The sequence below is a fragment of the Dipodomys ordii genome, unplaced genomic scaffold (genome assembly GCF_000151885.1).
Source record: "Dipodomys ordii isolate 6190 unplaced genomic scaffold, Dord_2.0 Scaffold51, whole genome shotgun sequence".
Classification (NCBI taxonomy): Eukaryota; Metazoa; Chordata; class Mammalia; order Rodentia; family Heteromyidae; genus Dipodomys; species Dipodomys ordii.
The window spans coordinates 944683-970395 of NW_012267267.1; the positions used below are offsets into that span (position 1 = coordinate 944683).

The 25713-nt window shown below is 44.7% G+C and overlaps 1 protein-coding gene across 1 annotated transcript in view; it reads left to right on the forward strand.

Annotated features, from left to right (window-relative positions):
* Csmd2 (CUB and Sushi multiple domains 2) overlaps positions 1-25713 on the forward strand; it is a 522404-nt gene that overhangs the window by 280315 nt on the left and 216376 nt on the right. The window contains exons 10-12 of the mRNA XM_013020489.1: positions 1391-1512; positions 15103-15206; positions 15776-15888. Coding sequence (XP_012875943.1) covers positions 1391-1512; positions 15103-15206; positions 15776-15888 — 339 coding nt within the window. The remainder of the gene's footprint in view (positions 1-1390; positions 1513-15102; positions 15207-15775; positions 15889-25713) is intronic.

A 25713-nucleotide genomic window follows, 5' to 3' on the forward strand; every position in this document is an offset into this window, starting at 1 on the left:
ACACTGTCTGTGCTTGGTCATGGATGGCCTCAGGCTTGCCTCTGCTCTGGCCAGGGCAGTTCAGGTAAATGAAGCCCAGACATTTTTGTCTTTCCATGTTCTTCCTGGCCATATTAGGCACTTCAGAAGTGTTGGAATGAATGAATAAGTGTAGGAACAAGTGCCTGAAGTAAGAAGAGGTCCAGGAGCTGTGAAGCCTGCTTCCCAGACCATCCTGGACAGGGCTCTTGGGGAAAAGTTTGCCATAGCTTTGTCGCCAAGTGGAGAGGCGCTTCCAAGGTATTTGGGTTCATCAGCAGAAACCAGGTTTGACATGCATTTCATTTTATATACTTAGGCCTGTTGGGTTTGCTTACTCTTTCTTTACTTGGCCTACTATTAGGATAAATTGCCATGTGGGCAGCAACAGGAGACTCATGGAGCCCTTTATTAAAAGAACTGCTCACTAACATTGAAGAATGAAGTGGCTAGGACAGGAACAGGAGTTCTTTAAAGGAAGCAAACACCTAGATACAATGTAGTACCTTAACTGTGATCAATCACTACTTAATCTAATTAGTTTAGAAGCTATTTTAAAGAGCTTAATTAGATTAAGCTGTGATTGATAACACTTTATATCTACTTGAGTAGAGCACCTCTTCTAATTCACCTTAAGTCTTCATGCTTCCAGTCAAAAGCCTGTTTCAGGCATGAGCAGCTTGTGGAGAAGGATATGGGAAACACTGGAATAGCACAGTATCATTCTGGTTGCTGGTCCTGGTTGCTGAGTTGAAGCCTTGGTGATTTCATTGGTCCCAAGAATTTGGGAATCCCAAGGGGTAGCTTTGACAAGGACATCCTGAGGTTCTCCTTAAGGAGGCTTATGAGGCTGTAGAGGGAGGGACTGAACTGGCAAGCGGTCAGACTCCCGGGCTGGCAGATAGAGGAGTACAAACAGGGAAGCAGAAGCAGGTTAGCAGAGCAAGGAACAGGCTGCTTAGCAGATATGTAGGCACCTGAGACCCACCTAGTTGTAAGGCAGGGGTGAATGGTGGTGTCTAAACCCTGTTGGTGAAGACAGCTGCTTTATTGCGATGGAGTTAGGAGTGTGAGGGTAGAGTTCTGGGTATGGGAGGTGGGGCGTTGGCTTAAGGGATTCCTTAGCTCTCCTTGGAAACTCACAATAGGACATCAGGGCAGGGTATATAGACCTGCCTGCTCTATCCCTGTGCTTCAGGCATTGTGAATTCCCACTGAGCACGCCGGGCGCTGTAGGGGAAGGAAGAAGGAGGCAGGTCACTTCCTGCAGTGGGGCTGGACACATTCTGTCTCCTATGGGCTTAGAGAAGAGGTAGGAATGGGAACCAGAGGTGGTCTAAACTAAAAGGCATGTCTTATCTCCTCTCTATAGCTCGAATGTGTGATGCCCACCTTCGAGGCCCCTCAGGCATCATCACCTCCCCCAATTTCCCCATTCAGTATGACAACAATGCACACTGTGTGTGGATCATCACAGCGCTCAACCCTGCCAAGGTAAGCTGGGATGGATGGGGAGGGTCCTGTGGGCAGCTTGGGGGTAATTCATCTACAGAGTTTTTCAAACCCTACCTGGTGCTGTAGCTTCTGTGCAGACCATTCCTTTAAAATGGCTTTTATTAAAAGTAAAGAAATAAAAACATTTATAAAATATTACCAAGGTATAGTAGTGTTGCCAATAAAGTAAACACCCATGTACCCATCACCTGGGAAAGGGAAAAAGGAAACATAGTGACCTCAGTGATGTATATTTATTCTATTCTATGTGCGATCCAAGTTAACAACTACCACTGATGTACTACCTTCACTTTCCATTATATTTCCCATTTACCTTCATAACCCTAAACATGTGTCGGTTGCACATAGTTGTGCTTCATATAAATATAATCATGTTGTATGTACTGTATTCTAAATCAGATTCACTCTGTGGTGTGTATAGTTTTACACTATTATGTGTATCTTTGTAACATCTTTATTTCCTCTTTAGTTTTGTTGTTGTTGTTTGTTTCTGTATCTTTTGTTCTCACTTTCAAGCTTTACAGCAAGGTCTACAACAAACTATTTGAATCTCCATCTTCAATTATATCTAAACTACAAATCAGTTGGAGAACGTACATCTTTATGATACTTAGTCTATGATTTTCATATACCTCTCTGCTTGTGTAGAGTTTCATTCATGGCTTTGATAAGCTTCTACAATTTTGTTTTGCCATTACAAATGTTATATATGTTTATTTCTAAATAGCCTATATGTCTTATTGCTATTATAAGTCATATGTTTTTAACTGTGTCTCCTATTTGTTTCTTGATGTTATTTAGAGATGTGATTTTGTATTTTGATTTATATATATTACATCTTTTGATTTCTTTATCTCTATACAGATAAGTTATTAGCTTCAAAGGATGATCATTTTGTTTCTTCCTTTCCTATCAGTGTACCTTTCACTTTCTTGCCTCACTCATAATAGTAGAGTTGTAGTACAGTCAAATCATTGATGGTAGGCATTGTTTTATGTGCTGTCACTAAGCTGCCTTCCCATACCTAGGGTGAATATTTTTTTTCAGTTTCCATCACTGCTTCATCTTTCAGCCATTAATGGTTTAGAAATGCATTTGATTTTCCAGACACTGAATTTCTCTACCTTTCTGATAGTGATTAAAAAGCTTGTAATTACACAACTTTGGCCTTGATAGTTTGGTGAAATTTTTCAGCAGAACTGTCTTACTCTGGTGTTTTCTTTGTTGGAAGATTTAGACTATATGCTTAATAAATGTAATGACTAAAGGATAGTTTAGGACATCTGAAAATTGACTTGAGTACATTTTACTATGTTTTCACAACTATTGAGAATAAAGTTGTACATACTATTCCAGATTTATGATTCTTACTATTAGTGTGTTTCTCTTTCCTTTTTAATTTCTCATTTTTTATATCAGTATTGTTAGAACTTGCACATTTGTTAGTCTTTTCAATGGACTAGTTGCTGTACCTTATAATTATTTTCATGCTTTCTGCTTTTTATTATTTCCTTCCTTCTGGGTCATTTGGGTTTTTCTTCCTCTAGCATCTTAATTTTGCATGCTCAAGCCATCATTTTTTAATCCTATTTAAACAGCTAAAACTACACATTTTCCTCTGAGAACTACCTTGACTATACTTCTTAACCTTTTTTTTCTTTTTTCTTTCTTTGGTGCTTACAGGGACTCAGGAAGGCACTTTACTACTACTCAAGTCAGGCCACCAGCCCTTTTATGTATCAGTTATTTTTAAATAAGATTTCACATTTATGACCTGGCTAGTCTGGACTAAGATATTCCTTCCTAGACTTTCCAAATAGCTAAGATAATAAGCATGGTCCACTACACACAGGTTTGTTTTATTTGTTAAGATGGAGTCTCATGAATTAGAACTATGATCCTCCAAATCTCAGCTCCTTGAGTAAAACACCACACCAAGCACTACAGATTTTTATACACAGTACTTCTATTAAAGTGTTTATTTCCCCCTGAATTTTACTTACATTTTCTCAGAGCTGAGGTTCATCCTCTCCAGCCCTGGGGGGCATATGTTTTTCAATTTCCATCACTGCTTCATCTTTCAGCCATGAATGGTTTAGAAGTACATATGAGTTTCCCAACAGTGAATTTCTCTTTCTGTTAGTGATTATAAAGTTGGTAGTTATAGAACCCTGTTTATTTTATATAAATAGGACTTTATTGGGATGTTCTTTTTGGAGCAGAAATGGTCATTTTCACCTGTATTTGATATATACTTGACAAAACATGGGGTATTTTGTAGCTTTGTATAAATAGTTATAGTACACATGTGTGTGTATATATACATTCATCATATATATTAACTTGTTAAAGAAGTACTTTTATATCTTTTCTATGTTCACTGATTTTTGTCTTCTTGATCTATCCATTTCAGAGGGAGGAGTATTAAAACCTACCACTGTAATAGCACATTTGTCTCTTAGTCTTTGGAAGTTCTGTTGACTTTTACATTATATATTTTGAGACTCTTACTAGGACATATAAGTTGAAAAGTATATATTTTCCTATTATTTCAGCTGGTCCTCTTTTATCTATGGTAATATTTTTCACATTAAAGCTTTTTTTCCAAGTAGCTGCTACATTCATTTCTTGTGATCCTTAATAAATCTTTGCTATTCTCTTACTATGATCTCTTTGTTTCCTTATGCTTTATATGTGCTTTGTGCATGGCTGGATAACTTAGTGTTTTTTTTTAATTGGTGTGTGTGTGTGTGTGTGTGTGTGTGTGTGTGTGTGTGTGTGTGTGTGTGTGTGTGTGTGTGTGTTTGCTGGTACTGGGGTTTGAACTCAGGGCCTTGTGCTGACTTGATTCACTCCAAGCTGTTTCTTTACTCCTTGAGTCATACCTCCACTTCTGGATTTTTTGATGATTAATTGGAGATAAGAGTACTATGTCCTTTTTTCTCCTGTGCTGGCTTTGAATCTCAACCCTCAAATCTCAGCTTCCTTAATAGCTAGGATTACAAATGTGAGACACCAGCATCCAGTATGGCTGGATTTTTTTAAAAAATCCAGTCTCTTCATTAGAGAACTCAGCACATTATTATTTCTCTTCTTTCAGGGTTACAATAAAAATATCCTAGAAATAGTAATATGTATAATTCAACATTAATTTTGTGTTTTCCTGAAAAATTCAAGGATTTTTACACACCATGACCTTAACTTCCCACTATACTATGAGATGTATTAGTATGTGTATATGTATATGTGTATATTTTCAAGCTACTGCACTCTTCACAAATTATAGTTTTGTTTAATGAAGCTAATGTCTATTCAGACAGTCACATATTTACCAGGGTTTTTTTTTGTCTGTCATTCTTTCTTCCATATCTGTCCTACTCTTGAGAATATCCTTACTGCTCAAAGCACATGATTTTGAAGTTTCATTTTGGGGGGGGGGGTTGTTTTTGTTTTTGTTTTGCTGTTAATGGCAAGCTTTCTCAATTCTCATTGCTTAAAGCTCCCCCTACCATCTACCTCATTCTTGAAAGAACACCAGTGTTCCCTGGATATTTGACTGGGCTGATGGTAATGTTCTATGCACGTGGAGATGTTGTTCCAACATCTTCCAGCTCCCATTGTCTCTGTCAGTCCTTTGGGTGATGAGTGCATTTCCACGCCGTTCTTTGTCCCCTATATTCTACAGTTTCACTGGCAGGTCTAGGTGTAGGTTTTTTTTTAATTCATTCTTCTTAAATTCATTAATCTTTTCAAATGTATCAGTGGTGATTTTCATCAGTGTGTGAAAAATGTTTAGTCATTCCTCCTGCTGCTTTTCTTTTATTCTTTCTCTTCTCCCAGAAATCTTATCTTTCTCATCTTGTTTTCTATGTTTCATAGCTTCTCTTATGTTTTCTCTCCTCTCTCTTCCCATTCACTTATTCTCTATTCAGCTACATCTAACTTTTGCTAAATTTATTTGCTGAAGATTTATTTTAGTTTCAACTGTAATTTTTCATCTCTTAAGTCCTACTTTATTCTTTGTCAAATGTTCTTGGTCATATTTTATAGTCCCTTACTCTTTAACCATAGGTCTTTGCTTAATTTCTTGATTATATAAAACATAATGATTTTCCATTTTGAGTTAATGCCAGTATCTGAAGTCTTTGCAAGTATGATTCTATGGTCTGTTTTTCCCTTTCATGTCTCCCAATAATATGTTCTCTTCCTTGCTGTGTAATTTTTTTACTTTGGGGTATCTTTGGTCATAAACTGTGGAGATTCTTAGACACCTGGGTAGATGGTGGTAGAGATGGTAGCTGCTTCCAGAGAAAATGTACATTTGCTTCTGCCTTGTGCTAGAGCAGTGTCAGCCTAACCCTCTCAAACTAACTTCTTAGTATAAAGATTTTAAACTACCCAATGACATGAAGGCCTGAACCCCTGTGGAGACCCACTTCTGGGTACAGAGCCTCAGCAGAAGTTTTGTTTTCTAACTCAGTTTCAAGGTCCACCTTGACTCAGCCTCTAGTTCACCCACAGCATAGCAATGGGAAGTAAGAGGCAGACAGATTGCCTTCCAGCTCCGACCAGCCTGCTTTATTCAGGGGGGCCTTATAAAGTCCTGTCTTTTGGTTCCTGTCCTCTTCTCCACTAGAGAGACCCAAGGCACCTTTATGCTCTGAGTTACTGAGCTTTATGTTCTGGACTCTGAACGTTTTCCATTATGTTAATTTTCTCTGACTTCTGTAACAAAAATCCACAGCAGGTGTTTGGCATAAACAATAGACATTCATTTACTTTCCCAGTTCTGGAGGCTAGAAGTCATGATCAAGGTGCTGGCAAGTTTGGTTTCTGGTAAGGGCTGTCTTACTGCCTTCAGATGGCCATCTGCACTCTGTGTCCTCCAGTGCCCTTTCTGTGTGCTCAGGGCACAAGAGAGTTTTCGTGGGGCTCCTACTCCACAGAGTTCCTGGGCTCCTCCTCTACTCATAAGGTCTCCTGGCCACTCTCATTAGGGACCCAGATTCATGACCCCATTTAACTTTAATAGCCTCCCTCCAAATTGAATCATCCAGTCCACTCGGGCTGCAGCACAGGAATTTGAGGGAGAATAATGCAATCTATAGTACTACTTTGTTTTTTAAAAGGGCTTTTTATTTTTAAATTTTACCCAACATCTCAAAATCCTTTGGTTCAAGTGCCATAGTTAAGGAAACACCCACAACTGCTCAGCACTGCATTTTACAAAGAAAGACTTATTCTCATTGTATAAAACTTATAAAACTGTGTTTTGGTCACATTCATGCAGGAGGGATGGAGGGTAGACCAGAAGAAGGACTGACTAACATAAACTTAGTAAATTATGGACCTGAGGGCTCTAACTTGAAATCTTCACAAACATTTGTCTCCCCTTCCTTCTGAACTTGAAGGTATGATATACAGGGGAATGTGCTCCAGTTCTACGTTTTCTGGCAAACAATCTGATAGATGCCCGTAGGTCTAGACTTGTCCATTGTGTGGTCATTGATTCCATATTGGCCCTTGTACGTAAGTTCTGTATGCCATAGCAGCCTAGGCTTTAGAAGCAAATCCCTCTGATGGGCACACCCCAGATGCAGAAGCCTGTCCGCACATCTTTGTACATCCTGGGAGCGAGGTTTCAGGAAATACTGAGGTAGTCCAGAAGGTCTCAGAGAGCCTCATTCTGATAGTCAGGAGAGAAGCCAAGAAACACTCATAGGAGAAAACTAGAAGTCGTAAGCTGTAATAACAAAGTCTAGGTCAAAAGCATAGAAACTTGTGCTTGTATATAGTGGGGGAGCAGATTCTGAGATCCTACCTCATTTCAGGTGACTGGTTCACAGGGGAGACACAAATGGGTCCTGTGCCACTTGACCCTAGGGTATCTCCTTCAGCAAAAAGCATAGTCTCTCAAAGATCACTATGTTTATGAGATGAATATTCATTGGTTCATAGACTGTAAATATAGTCTCTACCCTTGAGGGTGAAATGAACATTCTTTGGTTCATTGACTTCAAATAAAACCTCTTCTAGGGAGGGGCTCAGAGGAGTGAAGACAGGCCTGTAAATAAAAACTAAAAGTACCAACAAGGCCTAATGAGGATAGAGGGAAAACCCACTAACCGGAAGGTCAAGGGAGTTTTTCATAAGAGGTAATATTTGAGCAGGAACTTGAAGGATGAAACCAGTATCTCAACCTGGGCACACATGCAAAGGCACTGAGGTTTGGGAAAGCCTCTTAAGAACTGTAAAGAATTTAATATGACTAGACCAATATGACTAGAGCAAAGCCAGAAAGGGCAGCAGGATCCAATCATGATGAGCCTGTGTGCTTGGCAAAGACAATGGGATTCTGTCTTGGAACAGAAGATTTTAAGGCTAATAGTTTGACTGTTATTAATAACAAGAATAGTTTTTATAGTATGTCTCTCTCCTGTGTTAACCACTGAGCTAATCCCTCTGGACAAATGGCTTGAATTCCTTCTCTTAGTAGCACCGTGGATTAGGTTCTAACAGTCCAGTTTGATTGATGAAGATCCAGTTGGTGGATAGGTAAAAGTCTGGAGCACAGAAACAGTAAGTGGCCAGGCTGGGATTCAAACCCAGTCTTTGTGTCTCTGATTCCCTCATACTTAGCACTGTGCTGTGCTGTGCTTCTGGATAAACCCGGGCCTCAGAGACGGGAAGCACTGGGACTAGCAGCCCTAGAATGGGTGGAAAGGGTAAAGGTCATGCTGTCTTCTGAAGCCAAGCCACAGCCCCAAAGTCCTAAGTTTTTAAAAGATGCCCTGGGAGAGCAACAACAGGTAGCAGACTAAAGCATCACTCCAGTCGGAAGACTGGCCATCAACCAGGACTTTGGAGACCTGGAGGAGCAGATAGATGAGAGTTCAGGGTTGAGATGGGATGTGGACGCTGAGTGTGTGGGAACTGGGGAAGTGCTCTTAAGGGGCTTCATGATGCCTGGCATACGGTAGACACTTGGGGTAAGCCGGTGGGTGACGGCTCAGTGCTTTCCATCTTGAACCAATGGCGGCCCTTGGACATTTGTGCTATCTTACTTCTCACACTTGTCTCATACTAGGGTGGACATTATATCTGCCTACATGACATTCCCCAGTCTTGTCTGATCATCAGAAATACCTGGGAGCTAAAGACACTTATTTCCAAGCCTTTGTGGAGGTAACCTCTATTTTGGAATCATTGCTTGGATCCTTAATTTTAAATAGTACCTCAATGGCTTTGATAAGCCAAGCTGAGGTTCCTAGCAAAGCAAGGGGGCTACCCACTGTGGGCCCTTTCAGATCTCTGTGGGGCCCACATGCTGTCCTCTATACCTTTTGTTCTCCAGGCAAGTTTCTATCCACTCTGGGAGATACAGTCTTACAGCCACTCTTCTGAGCAGCCTTTGGTGCCCACCAGGTCTTGGTCCTTGATCTGCTCTGCAGTATTCTCACAGCACCTTCTCTTTGTGTGCCCATCACATTGGGCAGTGTTTAGCATCTATTTCCCTTTGAGCACCCAAGACATGTGGCTTTGCATTTAATCTCTGCTCAGCAGAGGAGTTCCACAGAGGCTTTCATGCATCAATAATGGATGGAGGAGGAGCTCCTGGATGTGTCTCCACCCACTTAGGGCTTGAGTCCTCCCCAGGGTCTGGGGCCTCCCCTAGTTAGGGTCATTCAGCTCAGTCTCCCAAGGAAGGCAAGACAGATGATACTCCTGTGGTCAGAGGGGAAACCCAGACCTATGTCATCCCTCAACCTGTACACATCCATTGTTAATTTGTAGCTTCTCATCAGCTCTATGCTGAGGATCCAAGACAGGAAAGCTAATCCACCTTTGATAGAAAAGAAGATGAAAAACGTGAAACAAGAAAGACAGAACAAAAGGGAGTGAGGATGAAGAAGGGAGGGAGGGAAGATGGAGATGGCATGGAGAGAAAGAAGAAAGAAAGCTCTTTCCTTGAAATTCAAAGCCAAAGATAATAGTGTTGTAATTACTCTCTGCTTGCAGATCACCAAGGCTACTCTACCCTCTATAGATTGGCAAAACTGAGAAACAACTCTACAGCCAAGAGATTACTGGCTAATGCCAATCTCAGGAACACATTTGTTGGTCCATTGTCTCACTTGCTTATTCATTCAACAAACATTCACACTCAGACCTCTCCATTCTGGCCCCCTCCACACACACAGCCTCCACAGATTCCTTTCCTTTATACATGTCACATCACAAGATGCCATTCCACCACCCCAAGAAGTGGCCTAGGTCCTAGGGTCCCTGCAAACCTTCTCTTGTTGCTAGGACATGCTCTGCTACCTCCTAGCCAAGATTGTGCTTGCCCTCCTCATGTCTGCCCCATTCCTGAGCATCCTGTCTCAGCAATCATCACACTACCTTGTGTTCTGTATACCTACATCCCCCCTTTCCTATTGTGACTCTTCCTCCAGACTAAGGCCTCTGAGAATGGCAGCTATGTTATGGACCTGATCCCCCACACCCACCCTTCCCCCTCCCCCCCACACACAGAGCCTAGCACTTGGCAAATGTATACTATTGCATGGATTGCTGAATGAAAGAATGTCTAAGCCAGCCACTGAATGAATGAGACAATGGCTGAATGGAACAGTCCACTGCTCTCAACATCATCAAATTTAATAAGGTCATGACTAAAGTTCCAGTAAGTTCCTAGCTCCTGGGAGAATTTGCTGTAGGCCCCTCTCCTCAGATCCCTAAAGATTCAGTCTTCAGCTCTGTATCAAAAAGAGCCCAATCTACAGCCCTGCTGTTGACAGTGGGGTGAGGGTACATCCTCCTGGCCTTTGGCAGAGCAGGGGATGGACAGCAGAGGTCAGCCAGACTGAGAAGCTGTTATACAAAGGCCCTTATTACATAAAAACAGACTCTGTAGATCATCTTCCCTGTCCCTCCCTGCAGAAATTTCCCTGAGTTGTCAGATCTCCGGGAGCAACCTTGGGCACAGGCTGGCAGGCCATGGAGGCCTGTCCTTGCGCTGATCCTGGACAGCAGGATCAGGAAGGGAGATGCTCCCCCAGAGACTTGAGTACATCCTCCCTGGTCCCACTCCATCCTAGATGATTCTCAGGGCAAATAGCCATGTACTGAAAGGCCTGGTTTCCAGCCAATCCTCCCCCACCCACTCTTTGCCAAGAATATAGACTCAAGCTCCTGCCCTTGGACCCTGCACCAGCTCCCACCTAGGCTCTCTGCCTACAGTTTTCCCTTCACGCTGAGTCATAGCTGCCTATGAACTTGGCCATGATAACCAGGCTACTGGCTCTCACTGCTTGCCCTCTATGCAGATCACCTTCCTCTCCCCGCCTCAGCTGCTCTCCCTGCTTCCTTTTCCTCTGCTCAGCACTGCCTGTCCCAAGACCGCACCTTTGGCCACACTGCCAGGTCCAGTGCACCCACCTCTCTCGCGAACCTTCCTTCCATCATTCTTTCTCTTCTGAGCAGCCTCAACACCTACCATCTGCACTGTTTCCTTGGCATTTCAATGCTGCACTGAATTTTCAGGCCATCACTTAGAGGAAGTAGCTCACTCAGTGCTTGGCACACATGGCAGGTGCTCTGTAATTATGCCCTGGGTGATGGGTTTGTTTATTCATTTATCTAATGGGTTTAAGTCGGGTGTCTGAGCTGTATACAAATGTGCCTCTATGACCATACCTGTTTCTCAGGCTGCTGTTTCTCCTGCCGCATAATGTGCTTTGAGAGCATGATTGATCTGCACGTTAATTAATGAATCATTACAGGATCCTGTCCTTAAACAATGTCCATTGAAGGAGGAAAAAGAAAGTATGGGCTGCAGTACCTTGTGCTAGGGACTATCCGGAAGCTGCAGCAGCACTGTGTGCATTGAGCAGTCTTCTGGGCATAATGAACCCCTACATTACAGCCAGTGCTTTGAAGCGTGGTTCACATCCATGGCACTGCTAGCCAGTGATGCAAGTCATTTTATGGCTCTGAGTTCTGCCCTTCAAAGCAGTATTTATCCATTACAGGCCTAATAATCACACACTCCCTTTTTAGAGATGGTTTGGTGAGTGGTGTCCTCTGCCCTAGGTCTGCAAAAAGGGCCGGTGCAGTGACCATATGCAATCAGGTCCTCTCTTCCTGGCATTGTTCAGCCCTCCTCCTACAGAGGAAGATGTTCTGTGTTGAGCACATAGTCACTGCTGAGATCCAGCCACAGAGGTGGCTGGAAGACTGAGCAGTGAGGTCACAGTCTTCTTGCCTGTGGACCTAAGGCCTTGCGGGATGAGCCTGGCCTCTGGCTACCTGGGCAAGTGCCATTCTGCCACTTACCTGTGGGAGCCTAGGCAAGCTACCTCACATCTCTGAGTCTGGCAATCCAGCTTGTAGAATGTAAGTAATCACGGTACCTGACTGTAGTGAGTTTTATATGAGTTGGTGTGTAGAAGGATCTCAGAACAGAGTTAAATTAACTTCATTGAAGGCATTAGCTCTTATAATGAAGAAATCTTACAGAAGACTACAATTAAGGGCTTCAAAGGATGTCCTAGCCCAGGAGATAGCAAGCTATGGCCTTTGGACCAAATACAGATCATTGCTTTATTTTTGTAAATAAACTTCTATTGAAACACAGCCATGCCCATGCTGTGTGTGGTGGTGTTCATGCTAAGCCAACAGAGCAGAGAAGTTGCTATGGGGTGTATATTATCCTCAAACTAGAAACTATTTTCAATCTGGCCCTTTACAGAAAAGGTTGGCCCACCTTTATTCTAGATGGTAACAATTGAAGAGAATCAAGGACATGGCAATACTGGGAATCAGGAAAGGTTTGGAAATTTTCTCTTGTTCTACATTAACTGTCTGGTATGCGCTTGGCACACTGACAGACATCAGTGGTTCACTGAAGCAATGAGTCCCGCCCTCTAGGACCTCATGGTATAGTGGAAGAGCAAGCAAACAGATGGATCATAGTACCATAGAGGAGGGGGAGGTAATGGTTAGGGAGGACCTCCCTCAAAAGCTGGCCAGCAAAAATGGGCACAAAGGAGCTCAAGGCCAGGAAGAATTTGCTAAGGAACAGTAGGGAAAAGGGAGACCTTAACTAATCCTGGTGTGTGACAAGGTGACCATGCTGATGCTAGGGGCTCAAGGGGAAGCAGGTGTGGAGGTCCCCGCTTTGTGTGCCGGGCTAGAACCTGCGGCTCCTACATGGCTGGACCATGGATAGTCAGTGATTGAGCAAGTGATCCCATTAGCCAACAGAGGACATTCTGGATGGAGGGGCCAAGGAATCCCCACCCTCTACGGGCAATTAAGTTCTATCTTGTCCTTACTAACCCAGCCCAGACTCTTAGCTACTGCACACCCACATTTATGGACAGTTAAATTCCTACTCACTTATTATCCCAGGCCAGACTCTGCCTGCTGAAGATCTGCATCCTCCCTAGCCAGACCCTTGCTACAGCCCAGTAATTGGTCTCATGGCTTTCAGTCATTCCTCAGTGTGTATGCTTCTAACGCAGAACTCTCATGTCAGGCCATGTTTACAATTCTCCCATAATTCTCAGTTGTCTTTAGGAGAAAACTCAAAATCCATTGTATGGCAGACAGCTTTTTATAAGTTGTCTCCTCCTACTGTTCCCATATCTCCCTCACCTCCTCCTCACCTTCTCACTCGCTTAACCAACTCTGGCTTCATTAGAAGTCTGTGGGTAAGTCACACTGCTCCATGCCCCTGTTGTTAACTCCCCCTGGACTGCTTCCTACCCCACATGCATTAACTCTGTTCGTTTCATCTTCCATTCTTAGCCTGGGCTCAGTTTGCTCCTGGATGATCCTCCCAGCCAGTGAGCTGTCTCCTTCCTCATGTGGACCTATACCCCTTCTGAAGGACTCCTGATATTCTGTCTGGAGTTGTTTCTTTCTGTGCATTCCAGGCTCGTGCAGTAGGGGGCTCTGTACACAGGGTACCAGGCTCACAGATGTGGATGGGGTCAGTTTGCTGACATACCCAAAGGCACCTGTGGGGTGAGGCTTTGTTGGCATCCAGGCTGGGTGTTGTCCTATTTGATTGGGACAGAGCTGTCTACAGAGATCATCAGTTGCAAACATTGTAGTATCCATGAGAATTCTATATTCCTTGGAGGTGTGGAGTAGAAAACCAAGGAATACCTTCAGCCTCCCTATTAGGCAAGTGAAGGTTTCATTCGACTACAGTGGTCAAAAGAGACCAGATGACACATTAGAAGTGAGTGTCTATGTGTCCACCCTTTATAACTAGTACCACTCACCGCCCAGTTTCCCAAGGCAGAACCCTGCAAGTTATCCTAAATAGAGAAGCCTGTTCCCATCCCGACTCTCACATCTACCCAGCCATGAGGCCCTGAACGCCTTCAGGAGCTGAGCTCCCCCATCCCACTACTGCGCCTCATCACTTACCTGCACGATACAACACCCTGATTCCACCTTACCGCTCACCTCACAGCTGCCAGTCAGTTGTGTATCATCAGCCAGCCCGGTGCTTTTGTCTCCCTGAGGGGAGAAACCCAGTTCTTTCAGAGGAGGGGTATGAGGTCTTCTGAGTTCAGCTCCACATGAACTACTCTACCTCTGGACATTGAAAGTCACCTCCTTGCACTACAGGCCCAGCCATGTCATCCCCCAGAGCAGGACAATTGACAGGTGTGCCTGTTTGTCAATATGCCATCATTAGACCCTCAACAATTCGTTCTAGAATTGTCTGTCTCTGCCACAGCTAATGCCCAAGTCTTTCCATACATCAGCTTTCTCTCTCTCTCTCTCTCTCTCTCTCAGTTGTCCACTTTGGTCTGATGGAGTCTTCAGAATTCCCTCAAGTGCCACCATCATGAGTAATGTCACCTTCTTCCCCACTACAAGCTTCTCTGGACTCCATATCCACCATTATAACACCTGTCACCTGGTCTTGTGATTCTCCCATTGGCTTCTCAGATCCTCATTCTCATATAATGCAGGGACAGTGTTGAGATCACTGTGGAAACCCTACCCCTTAGCCTTGCAGATGGCAGATTGATTAGTTGATATTAAGGCAAATTAAGAGGGAGAAATCTTATCCAAATACATTCATTTCTTCAGTAAATACACCAGCAAAAAGGGTAGAATAAAAGCAAGAGTATGAGAGGAGAGGCTAGCAAAACCTCCTGCCAGTCCCTGGGGGCAAAAAAAAAGTTGAGATTCCACACATAGCCTGATATTGCTAACCAAGCCCACAGGGATCTCTGTGCATTAAAGCATGAAGGAAGGTTCCAGTCATCTTGCAGCTAGACAGATGTGTCTCTGCTCTTGCAGTGATGGCCAGTGGACTGGGCCAGCTATGCCATGCGAATCTTCAAAGACATCCAGGGCCCCAAAGATTGTATAGCTTGGAGAGAAAGAGCTCACCTTCATCCAGGGGGTGTAGGATGGGGTCATCACTGACACCCACCATACCTCAAGACATAGCCAGGGACATTTCTACCTTTCTGTGGATTTCTGGAGACTTCCCTACTGCCCCTACTAGTCCTAATGCTGTGTTTTCTTCCCCAGGTGATCAAGCTGGCTTTTGAGGAGTTCGATTTGGAGAGGGGCTATGACACCCTGACAGTTGGCGATGGTGGGCAGGATGGGGACCAGAAGACAGTTCTCTATATGTAAGTAAAACACTCTGTGCGATCTGGAGGCTGGGACAGCACATGGACCTTGGGTGGGGGTAGAGTGTTAAGTCCTGCTTGGGCTCTAGACTACATGCCACAGAGACAATGCCCTGTAGCCTCGTGGTTGTAGCAAAATCTCCTTCACCAATCTCTTCTCCAGCCAAGGGGAACAGAACCCTGGGCCTGGTCGTCTGAGAATACACATTTAAAGTGAACAGGCTGAGCAGTCCCTTAAGGGCAGGGCACATGGCGGCTCCATGCACATGCCTAGACATTTCCCCTTGGATGTCTGCTTCTGTGCCCACACTGCTTCTGCCACATGTGGTAACTAAGGGCCACATTCTGGCACTCTGACCTTCCACTGAGACCAGGAAAGGGCTGTGCTAGCCTTCCCACATGCTCAGAACCATCCGGGATGTGGATGGCTTCAGAGACTCATGAACGTACAGGCATAGTATTCTTGGCTGAGAAAAGCCAGTATGATGATGTAGTCTTTCCACTGTGGTATTTCTCTGCATTGGCCTTTGCTCTCGCAGACAGGACTCTAAATCTCTCTCTCCCAACAGCCTGACAGGAACATCGGTCCCAGATCTCATTGTTAGCACCAACCACCAAATGTGGCTGCTCTTCCAGACAGATGGCAGTGGCAGCTCTCTGGGATTCAAAGCCTCCTATGAAGGTAACTGCTTAGAGACTTGGGGTTTGGATCTAGAGTCACAGAGCCTGGGTTCAAATCTTAGATCAGCCTTGTGCTGGCCTCCTTTTCTTAGGCACATTATTCAACTTCTCTGGGCTCTGCTCCCTTTGGTCAGTGGGTTAAGGATTATGTGGGATGAATCAGTTAAAATGTTTGGCTACTCAGTTTCATATGTATGTCTATTCTTTCCTCAACTCATACCTGGTTCATACAGCCTTTTGAGAGGCCCCATAACGTTGCTCAGCCTCACTACTAAGGACAGCTATACATCCTTGTCAGTGAATTAGGGAGGATACAGGATAAGGGAAGGAGCCTTAAAGAAACTGCAAATATAGGGCCCAAAAGGTGTTCCCACCATTGCCCTTCAAGAATCTCCAAACCTGTTAACCAATATCTGCTAGCAAAGAAAGAAGAGGCCATTCCATGTAGTTGTAAAGCCTCTGTTAATTACCAAACACTAAACCAGCCCTAGAATAAGATGTGCCGGATCTAGGCCTTGCCCCAAGTGGCTTCTGCTTTCAAGTGAGAAAGAGAAAACAAATGAGTGTGAAAGCAAGATGGCAGCCCACTGGGAGCACAGAGCAGGAAGCAGACACCCTTTATCAAGAAAATCAGTAATAAGTCTTTAGGATGACTCTGACCACTGGAGAGACACGAGGGACAGGGAAAGGAAGTTATGCCTTCAGGGAGGCAGGCTCACACTGGTAGATCAAGGATTCCTCCTATACTAAAACCTATGCTGTTTCCAAATTGAGCACACAGGAGATGCTGAGACTGCCCTGCACAAAGCACCCCAGACTGGTTTAAGACAACAGATACAGGTCCTCACCTGGTTTACAGGGTGTGAGTCTGACATCCAAGTATCAGTAAGGCATGTCCACTCTGAGTATCTTTCAGTGCCTCATCCTCAGGTCTCCCTTAGCTTATAGCTGTCTCTCCATTCTTTTTGTTAACACAAACATACCTGCATTTCTCTCTTCCCTCTTATTCTAAGGGCACCAGCCTACCTCATCTTAACTTGATTATATCTGCAAAGACTATTTCCAAGTGATCCTGGAGGTAGGATTTCAGTATACCTTTTGGAGAGGAAAGACACACAATTCAATGCATGACAGGAGCTAGGTCGAATGTCCAACACTAATATTATCATATCATGATGTCTCCCAGGGTAAAGATGGCAGTTTTATTGTTCCAAGAGAAGGGAACCTGTGTCTAAGTAAGGCAGAGCAAGAGACAGAAAACTTAATCCAGTCCTGTCACTTTCCAACTCTGTGGCAGGCCATGCAACCTTTCTGGACTTTTCTTCATCTGCAAAAGGGGGAAAAAATGCAACCTTCACCAGAGAGAAATCTCTAAAGATAGAAACATGTGAGAATGAGAACTGTTGAAAAGTGAACACTCAAGGCAGCAAGTAACAGCACAGAGGTCCTTCCCAGAATGGGCTGTCCTGGTACTTAAAGATCTACCTGTGCAGTTCTAAGGCCATGGAAAGAGCCCCAGACAGGAAGTCATCAGTCCTTATTTCAGATCTAGCTCTGTCACTCACTACTTTGGAAATGGGAATGGATTTGGGTTAAAAAAAATTGTAAGATTCGGGGCTGAGAAGCTGGCTCAGTGGTAGAGCGCTTGCCTTGCATGCCTGAGGCCCTGAGTTCGATTCCTCAGCACCACATAAGCAAAAAGAAAAAAGCCGGAAGTGGTGCTGTGGCTCAAGTGGTAGAGCGCTAGCCTTGAGCTGAAGAGCTGAGGGACAGCGCCCAGGCCCAGAGTTCAGGCTCCAGGTCCGGACCCCCCCACAAAAAAATTGTAAGATTCCTCCCGTTTCTGAAAAATCTGTGAATGTTCATTCAGCAGCAAATGTTCTCAGTCATGGAGAGGGATGATGGGTGTCATCCACTTGCCTGTAATTGGTCCATTTTGGCCAATGGTTTTAATAGAACACAAACAGCTTGAGCCTGAACAACATGAGCATACCAGTCAGAAGACAATGGAGACAAGCCTGGAAGTGGAGGGGGGGAGCTATTAACTAAACTAATAGGATACAATGAAGTGAGAAGAATTTTTTAAAAGAATTAGCTGCCAATATTTACCCCTAGGAATTCGTTGTGTTTTATTCTACCTGATCAGGCATCAGAGAACAGCTTAAACATGAAGATCTTTGTGTGGGATAGAGGAGGAGAGGATTTAAACTAATCCCTGTGAGAAATATTTGTAAGTCCCAGATGTTTACTTGAGGGAGAGGTGGACTCAGGAGACTGGAGTGTTGCATCCACATATTTGAAGGGTTGTCACATGGGAGATAAGAATCAGATTTATTTGGTGTGATTCTTGTCAGAAAGCAAAGGGAATGACATTTCATGAAAGCCTACTGTGTGCCTAAAGCTTTCTATTTGTCATTTCAGAGATTGCAAGTGATGTTATGAAAAGACTTATGGCAGCCCCAGGGGCTCCCAAGGTGGAGCAAGAGATGCTGACTCTGCATCTATTTTTTCCTTCCTTCTTTTTTGCTCCTCATAACGTGTGTGTGTGTGTGTGTGTGTGTGTGTGTGTGTGTGTGTGTTTATGTGCTAATCCTGGGCTTGAACTCAAGGCCTTGGCACTGTCCTTAGCTTTTACACTCAAGACTTATGCTCTAGCACTTGAGCTGCCATTGTACTTCTAGCATTTTGCTGGTTAATCAGAGATAAGTTTTATGGATTTTCCTGCTAAGGCTGGCTTCAAACTATGATCCTCAGATCTCAGCCTCCTAGTTAGCTAGGACTATAGGTAAGAATCACCAGCATCCAGCTTCTTTAAGGAGACTTCTTTAAGGAGAGTATTTATATGTAAACACTGATTTAAAATATTACTTAATCTCACACAATGTGACAATTATATGAAGACTGCTCTTTTTTAGCTGAGAATATGAGCTAAAGAAGGTAAAGCTGGGCGCCGGTGTCTCATGCCTGTAATCCTAGCTACTCAAGAGGCTGAGATCTGGCGATTGCAGTTCAAAGCCAGTCTGGGCAGGAAAGACCACGAGACTCTTATTTCCAATAAACCAATCAGAAAACCAGAAGTGGTGCTGTGGCTCAACTGGTAGAGCGCTAGCCTTGAGCTGAAGAGCTGAGGGACAGCGCCCAGGCCCAGAGTTCAAGCCCCATGACGTACAAAGAAAAAAGAAAAAAGAGGGTAAAGTCACCTGCCTGGGATCACACAGGAGTCTGGGAATTGGTAGAGTTAGGATTTGATCTCATGTCTCTCTTACTTCAAAACCCATGATTGTCTCCCTATCCCCCTCCACAACTGGGATCCTCCTCAAATCATAGAATTTCAATTCCTTAAAAGATCTTCATAAAGCCAAAGCCTTGCCCCCATCTAATGTATCATTATGCATTAACTGGATAACATGTCATTGGATATTAGAGTTTCTGTTCATTAGTTCATTTGTCTGTTTCACTCAGCCAGTATTGATTTAACACTTTTTATGTGACTGATTCTATGTAGAATGCAGAGATTGTTATAACAAGCAACCTAGATGTGGTCTAAACATATCCACTGGGTTTTGCTGGTCACCGACTATGGTCAGCAAGATTGCTTGGACCGGTGACAAATTAGGAAGGACAGTCTAAGTGCTCAGAGACTCACTAACCCTCATGGCTATGTCAGGGTCTGTATACATGGGCAGCAGGTTCTGTAAAGATGAAACAGACTCTGGGATTGAACCAAACCTTGTGAATCCCAGCATGGGCCCAGCTACATGGCCTTGGGCAAATCACATGGTCTCCCTGAGCCTGTCTTCGTACTCACAACACAGATAATAATGCCACCCTGGCAGGGTTATTATGCCAAGGAGATGTAGCAGGAAGTGACTTAACTCTGCCTGGTGCTATGATGGTGCCTTCCCCCCGGAGGCCATCAGTGTTGCTCTTTACCTTGAACCTTCTGCATTCCAGTCCTTTGGGCCAGGCTAGGGTCTGCTCGCTGTGGTCCATACTGGCTGGCACTGGCAGGCCCTGGTTTTAGATCTCCCTCACAGCAGCAGTTCCAGCAGGGCCTTCCCTCCCCAGCTGAGGTGAGAAATAGCATGGTTCCATGTGCTGCGTGCAAGGTGTGTAGGCTGTGTTGTCAGACTTTTTTTTCTGTGACAAAATACCTGACAGACAACTCAAAGGAAAAGGGATTTATTTAGGCTGAGGGTTTCAGAGGTTACCTTGCATTGATTCTGGGTCTTTGGTGAGGTAGAGCATGGAGGCAGGGATGCATGTGGCAGAGACTGCTTACCTTCTGGTGGACAGGCAAGGGAGACAGGCAAGGAGCCAGGGACAAGATACTTTTAAGCATTCTAGCCACCTGCTTCGTCCAACTAAGCCCCGCCCCTAAAGCTTCCAGCACCTCCCAGAATAGTGTCATTAGTGAGGACTAAGCCTTCCACATGTGAGCCTGTGCTCAAGCGCTTCATTTCCATAGTCTAACAGTGGACATGGCAGGAAGCAGGATCTTACCCATAGAAAGCTGTCAGGTGGCATAAAGCCTTTGAACTTTGTTTAGTGAGAGGATCCTGGGGTATGGGGTTTAAATCAAGAGGTTTGTCCTAGATCAGGCACTGAACGGGTGGCTCATGCCTGTATTTCTAGCTACTCAGGAGGCTGTGATCTGAGGATTGTAGTTCAAAGCCAGCTTTGACAGGAAAGTTTGTGAGTTTCTTGTCTCCTGTTAACTAGCAAAAAACCAAACTGGAGATGTGGCTCAAGTGGTAGAGCAAAAAAGCCAAGCAAGAACACTAGGCCCTCAAGACCTGAGTTCAAGCCCCACTATCAGGACCAAAAAAACAGTCCTTCTTTTTTTTTTTTCTGTAGTCTTAGCTTTTGATGGGAGGAGTGAAACCCACTAGTCATATGTCATAGTGTAAGAAGTCACCACTTCTGTCAAAAGGTGTTGGGTTGAGTCTCTCTGACTCTCCTCTGACCTCCATCTCCTGGTCCTTCACCCCCTCCATCTACCCTTTATCCTTTTTGCATGGTTCCTCACGGTCCCTTCTTAAGGTCAGTCCTCTCTTCCTAATGCCTTCTAAGTTGGTCACATCTATTTCCACCTTGACCTGAACCCTAGAAATTTGCCCATCTGCTCCCCTCCTGCATTTCTGTCTACCGTCCCTCACACTCACAGCCTCCCCTCAGCTGCTTCAAATTATGCTGTGCACCCATGGCCCCATAACTACATAACTTAAGCTACAGGCCCTGCATGTTTTCTCACAATTCTGGAAGCTCCAAATGCACTATCAAAGTCTTCATCATTATACTGTCTGGCAAGGGACTCTCTTCCTGGCTTCCAGCCAGCCACCTTCTCACCATGTCCTTGTGTGACCTTTCTCTGGAGAATTCACAAGCCTTCAAACGCTTCTTCTTCTAAACATACAAATCCTATTCAATTAGGGCACCATTCTTCTGACTTCATTTAACCTTAATTACTTCTATAGAACTCCATCTCCCAATACAACAGTACTCAGGGTTAAAGGCCCAGATATACAATTTGAGCAAAGGGACACAAACATTCAGTTTGTATAACTACCCAAAACTAAGATCACCAAATCTATACCTACTTCCATGACCCCTGAGCCTCACCCATATCCCCCATGTGAACAAGTAGAACTGCCATCCACCCCAACACAAGGACCCATCGTCACCTCCTTGTTTTTCTCTCCCCACTCTGACCGGCAGTCAGATCCCATCAGTTCCCCTCTGCAGTATCCCCACTCTCATCACTGTGATCAGGCCCTCCCTCCTCCCTCCCTCCTCCATGCTGACAGCACAGCCTGCCTTCCGAGCCTCCCCTCCCTACCCATCTGCCACATGGCACACAGTGATCTTCCCAGAATCCAACTCTGTCACAGTGCTCTCCTACTTAAAAAAAAAAAAAAGGACAAAAGAAAACCAGACCCAAATGACAACTTCTCATTGGCTCCAGTAGAAACTATAAAATCTTCCTGTTGCATCCCAAGTTGTCAGGGGTAATGATTACAAACCAAAGTCTGAGTCCCTGAGTCCGATGACTCTGTCCAAGGCAGAGATCACAGTTTGTTCATTGTTCCAGTGCTACATACCTGGCCCCAGCCTGGTGTAGGGCGGTATAACACCATGAAAAGCTTTGAAGACTGTAAGTGCAGTGACTTTTTTTGTACAGGTACACTCAAGACACCGTCAGCTTCTTTTGGCCCACTTTACCACCTCCTGGTACTCAGATCCAAGAGTCTATCCCTATTCTCTGTTATTCCCATAGCCTTGGGGGTGGGACCTATCCAATTCATATTCAGGCTCTCTCACAGACCCCTGCAAACCAGTCTCTCCTTGTGGATGAGCCTAAGTTTCCTCATCATGAAGAGAGTCTGGTGACCAGTCAGCTTGCTGGCTCCTGAGGACTCAGTGTGCTCAAGTGCCTGGAATGTGGTCCAGGAGTTATAAAAGACAGTGTTGAAAGTCTGCTCCCTTCCCCTGCCTCTCCCATGCCTGCAGCTCTTCTGACTTGCACCACTGCACCTGCTTCAGTACTACCTCTGCCTCCATCTTGGCTCCACATTGATTCTAGGTCCATAGGATTCCATCAGTGATAGGAGTCTTGACTCAGCAATGATAGATTAGTGGAATGCAGGATGTTCCATAGGATGACCTGAGACATTTAAAGGCAGATGGAGTTCCAGCTCCATCACTTCCCATCCTGTAGGTCTACCTGGTTCTGTGGTCCTTACTATCATATCCACCCCACTGCGGGCAAAGTGATGCTACTTTAGGGCAGGCAGATGCCTGGGCAGCAACATCCCTCCCCTCATTAAGATCCTGAGCCCCTGGGAGAAAAATTGTGACATTTACTTCCTAGAAATTTGTTCTGTTCTGCTAGAAGAGACCAGGTAGGATAGGAGACTCAAGATCTGTCAATATCCAAGTCCTCTGAGCCTAGAAACTCAGTCTCCCTCCATGGGGGCGGCCAGCTGTGGGAAGTGCATTCATAGTTGCAATTGCTTTGCTTCCCAGTAGAACAAGAAATATTTAAGGAACAAGCAATTAGCACTTACCAGAAACATTATAAAATTACACACAACTTGCTAACAAGTTTTCACATCAATCTGGATGTCTCCTTGCTTCCCAACTGGAGGCTGGAATCTGGCAGCCTAATGCTCAATCTTGGAGGCTGGCCCAGGGGAGGAAGGAGCAGGGAGCCTGTCCCTAGAGATATGGAGGAGCAGGGCTATAGAGGATACAGGAAGGATACCCCATAGCCCAGGGTCTCATGTTAGAAATGAAGTCATCTGTTGACTGAACATTTTGTAAGGTCCTATGATGTGTTGCTGGCACCGCTCAGGACACTGGGGCTGTAAAGACTGTCTCTGTCTTCACCTACTTCATAGTCTGTGTTTGTCAGCATTGAATAAGAACTAGAAGATGGAGAAATAGAAAGGAGTAGAAGCTAACCTTGCTGGAGGGCACCAGGGATGGATCTTTAGAGGAGCTGATGTTGACAAGTGAGATTTACTTGAAGCATGAAAAGGTGGCTCTCAGACACCTCTGAGCAGAGGGACAAGTTGGTTTCAAAAACTGACACATAGATAGAAACAAAGCTAAAATCTCCATAGGAATAAATTGCAAAAGTAAGACTTGTCCTCTCCCAGCACAGTCCATGTCCCTTTTCTCTAGATGATCACTCTGGCAGTGTGCACAGGACAGCCTTCTGAACGAAGGGGGATTAGACCCAGGCTTGAAAAGAGACCAGGATAGCAAGCCAGCACATTCTCTTCTACACATTGCCTTTCCTCATGCCAGACCTTAAGCCCAGAGCCGTTTTCAGCTTCTCATCTGCAGTTTTCAGGACACCTCTACTTTTTTTTGTCTAGTTCCCAAAAGCTGAGCAGTCCAACAAACCCTGCTCTGGCCAAGCAGAACACAAAAGGGGTTCCTAAGATACTCACTGAGTTTCCATGATACCTTTGAACAATTTGCAGGCAGTGAGAGCTGACGCTTAGCTAGAGAGAAGCAGGTCTTATCAGAAAACCCAGTGCATCCAGTCTGTTCTGGACCCTGGGGCCTGGAAAACTTCACAGCAGAGGATGATGCACTGGAGTTTGGCAGGATATAATTTGCCAATAGGAGAGACTCTAAATTCATGGCTCTTTGTAAACCATAAGCTCCAGTTTGGAGGCTGAGACAGACAGCTTGGAGGCATCCTAATACTCTACTCTTCCATACACATTGTTTTTTTTCTCCCAGCCTTCTTCAGCCAGTAAGAGACCAAGGAGAATGGAGGAGGAAGGAGATAGAGAGGAAAGCACCACCCACTTTCTCCTTCCACACTTCCACCCAGCTACGGCCATCATGCGTCTCTGAGCATATACACGCATGCCCTCTTACCTCCCTGTACCTTTCCCAAGGGAAAGTGGAGGTAGAATGTGATTCTAAGGAACTCCAGATCTACCCCAGGGGTACAATCCTGGCACATCCAAGATGTCCTGGTCACTGGGTAGGAGTTTGTGCTAACTGAAAGCAGGTCTTGAGTACTTAGTATACTACAGCACTGGTCTGGGTTCTGAAGATGCAGACAGAAGAAGAAATGGGCTTTGGGGCTTGGAGGGGCTGGTGCTCTAAGCTTTATGTTTAAAGCTCAGCTTCTGGCCCACTGTGGTCTTCCTCAGCACATCCCTTTTCACCATCTTTTGCACTTGCTGCCACAGTGAACGTATTATTCTCCCGGCACTGTGCTCATATCATTTGTTCCCCTTTCTGCCCTCCCTCCATTTATTCCTCACTTCCATCCTCTTCTCCTCCCTCCAGCACCTCCTAGATGCCCACTCTATAACCTGCACTCACAAGAAATGAGAATACAGACATTTCCCACTCTGTCCTCAAGAAACTTGATATTTGCCAGGGAGAAATACATGTCCCAAAGTACAACACCCCAACTGTAGCAGAAGTATTCAAGGTGGGGCAGGAACAAGAGAAGGGGGTTCAGGCTTCTGCCAGGTGACTCTAGGGAAGACTTAGATTGGGACACCTTGTGCTGACACTGAAAGATGATTCTTTGTCTGGCAGAAGAGCAGGGGGTGTTCATTTCAGAAATAGCAAATGGCAGGTGCCCAATCTGAACCAAGGGAAAGCCGGCAGGGCTCTTCAAACAACAGTGACAATAATAGCAGCTAGGAAATATCACCTTGCTACTGGTTATACACCATGTGCTAGACATTTTGGCAATCGCCTTATGCACAAAACTCTTTAATCCTCATGATGATTCTGGAGGGACATTGTAAGCATTTTATTTTAAAAATGACAAAACTAAGGAAGAATAAATAAGCATGTGCCTCAGGTTTATCACTTGGTGTCAGAACCAGGACTCAGGTCCAGACTCTAACCTCACAGTCCTTGTTCATTGCCATTGGCCTGCTTGGCCTCCCTGCAGAGCACTCAGTTTTGTGATGTGCGAATCTCATCTGGCCAAAGATGAGACTGGGGTGGAGCAGGTCCCAGCATGCTGAGGAGTTAGGGTTTCAGAAGCCATGGAGCAGGGACAGTATGAGTCATCATGGGCTGCTTCCTAGGGTACAGAATAGAGGGAAGAAAAAGGAGCCTCCAGGTGCCTACTTCTACCCAGGTGGGAAATGGTGACCTCAGATAGAGAAAAGAGGAGAGCAGAGGATGCTGGGGCATTGAAAGTGAAGAGCCAATAATCAGAGAGACAGCAGGAGCAATGGGAAAGGGAAAAATCGGAGCTGATTCCCAGGTTTCAGCTTCAGAAAACCTCCATGAAGCCTGCCCAGTGCTTCCCTCAAACCCTATCATCAGTTCT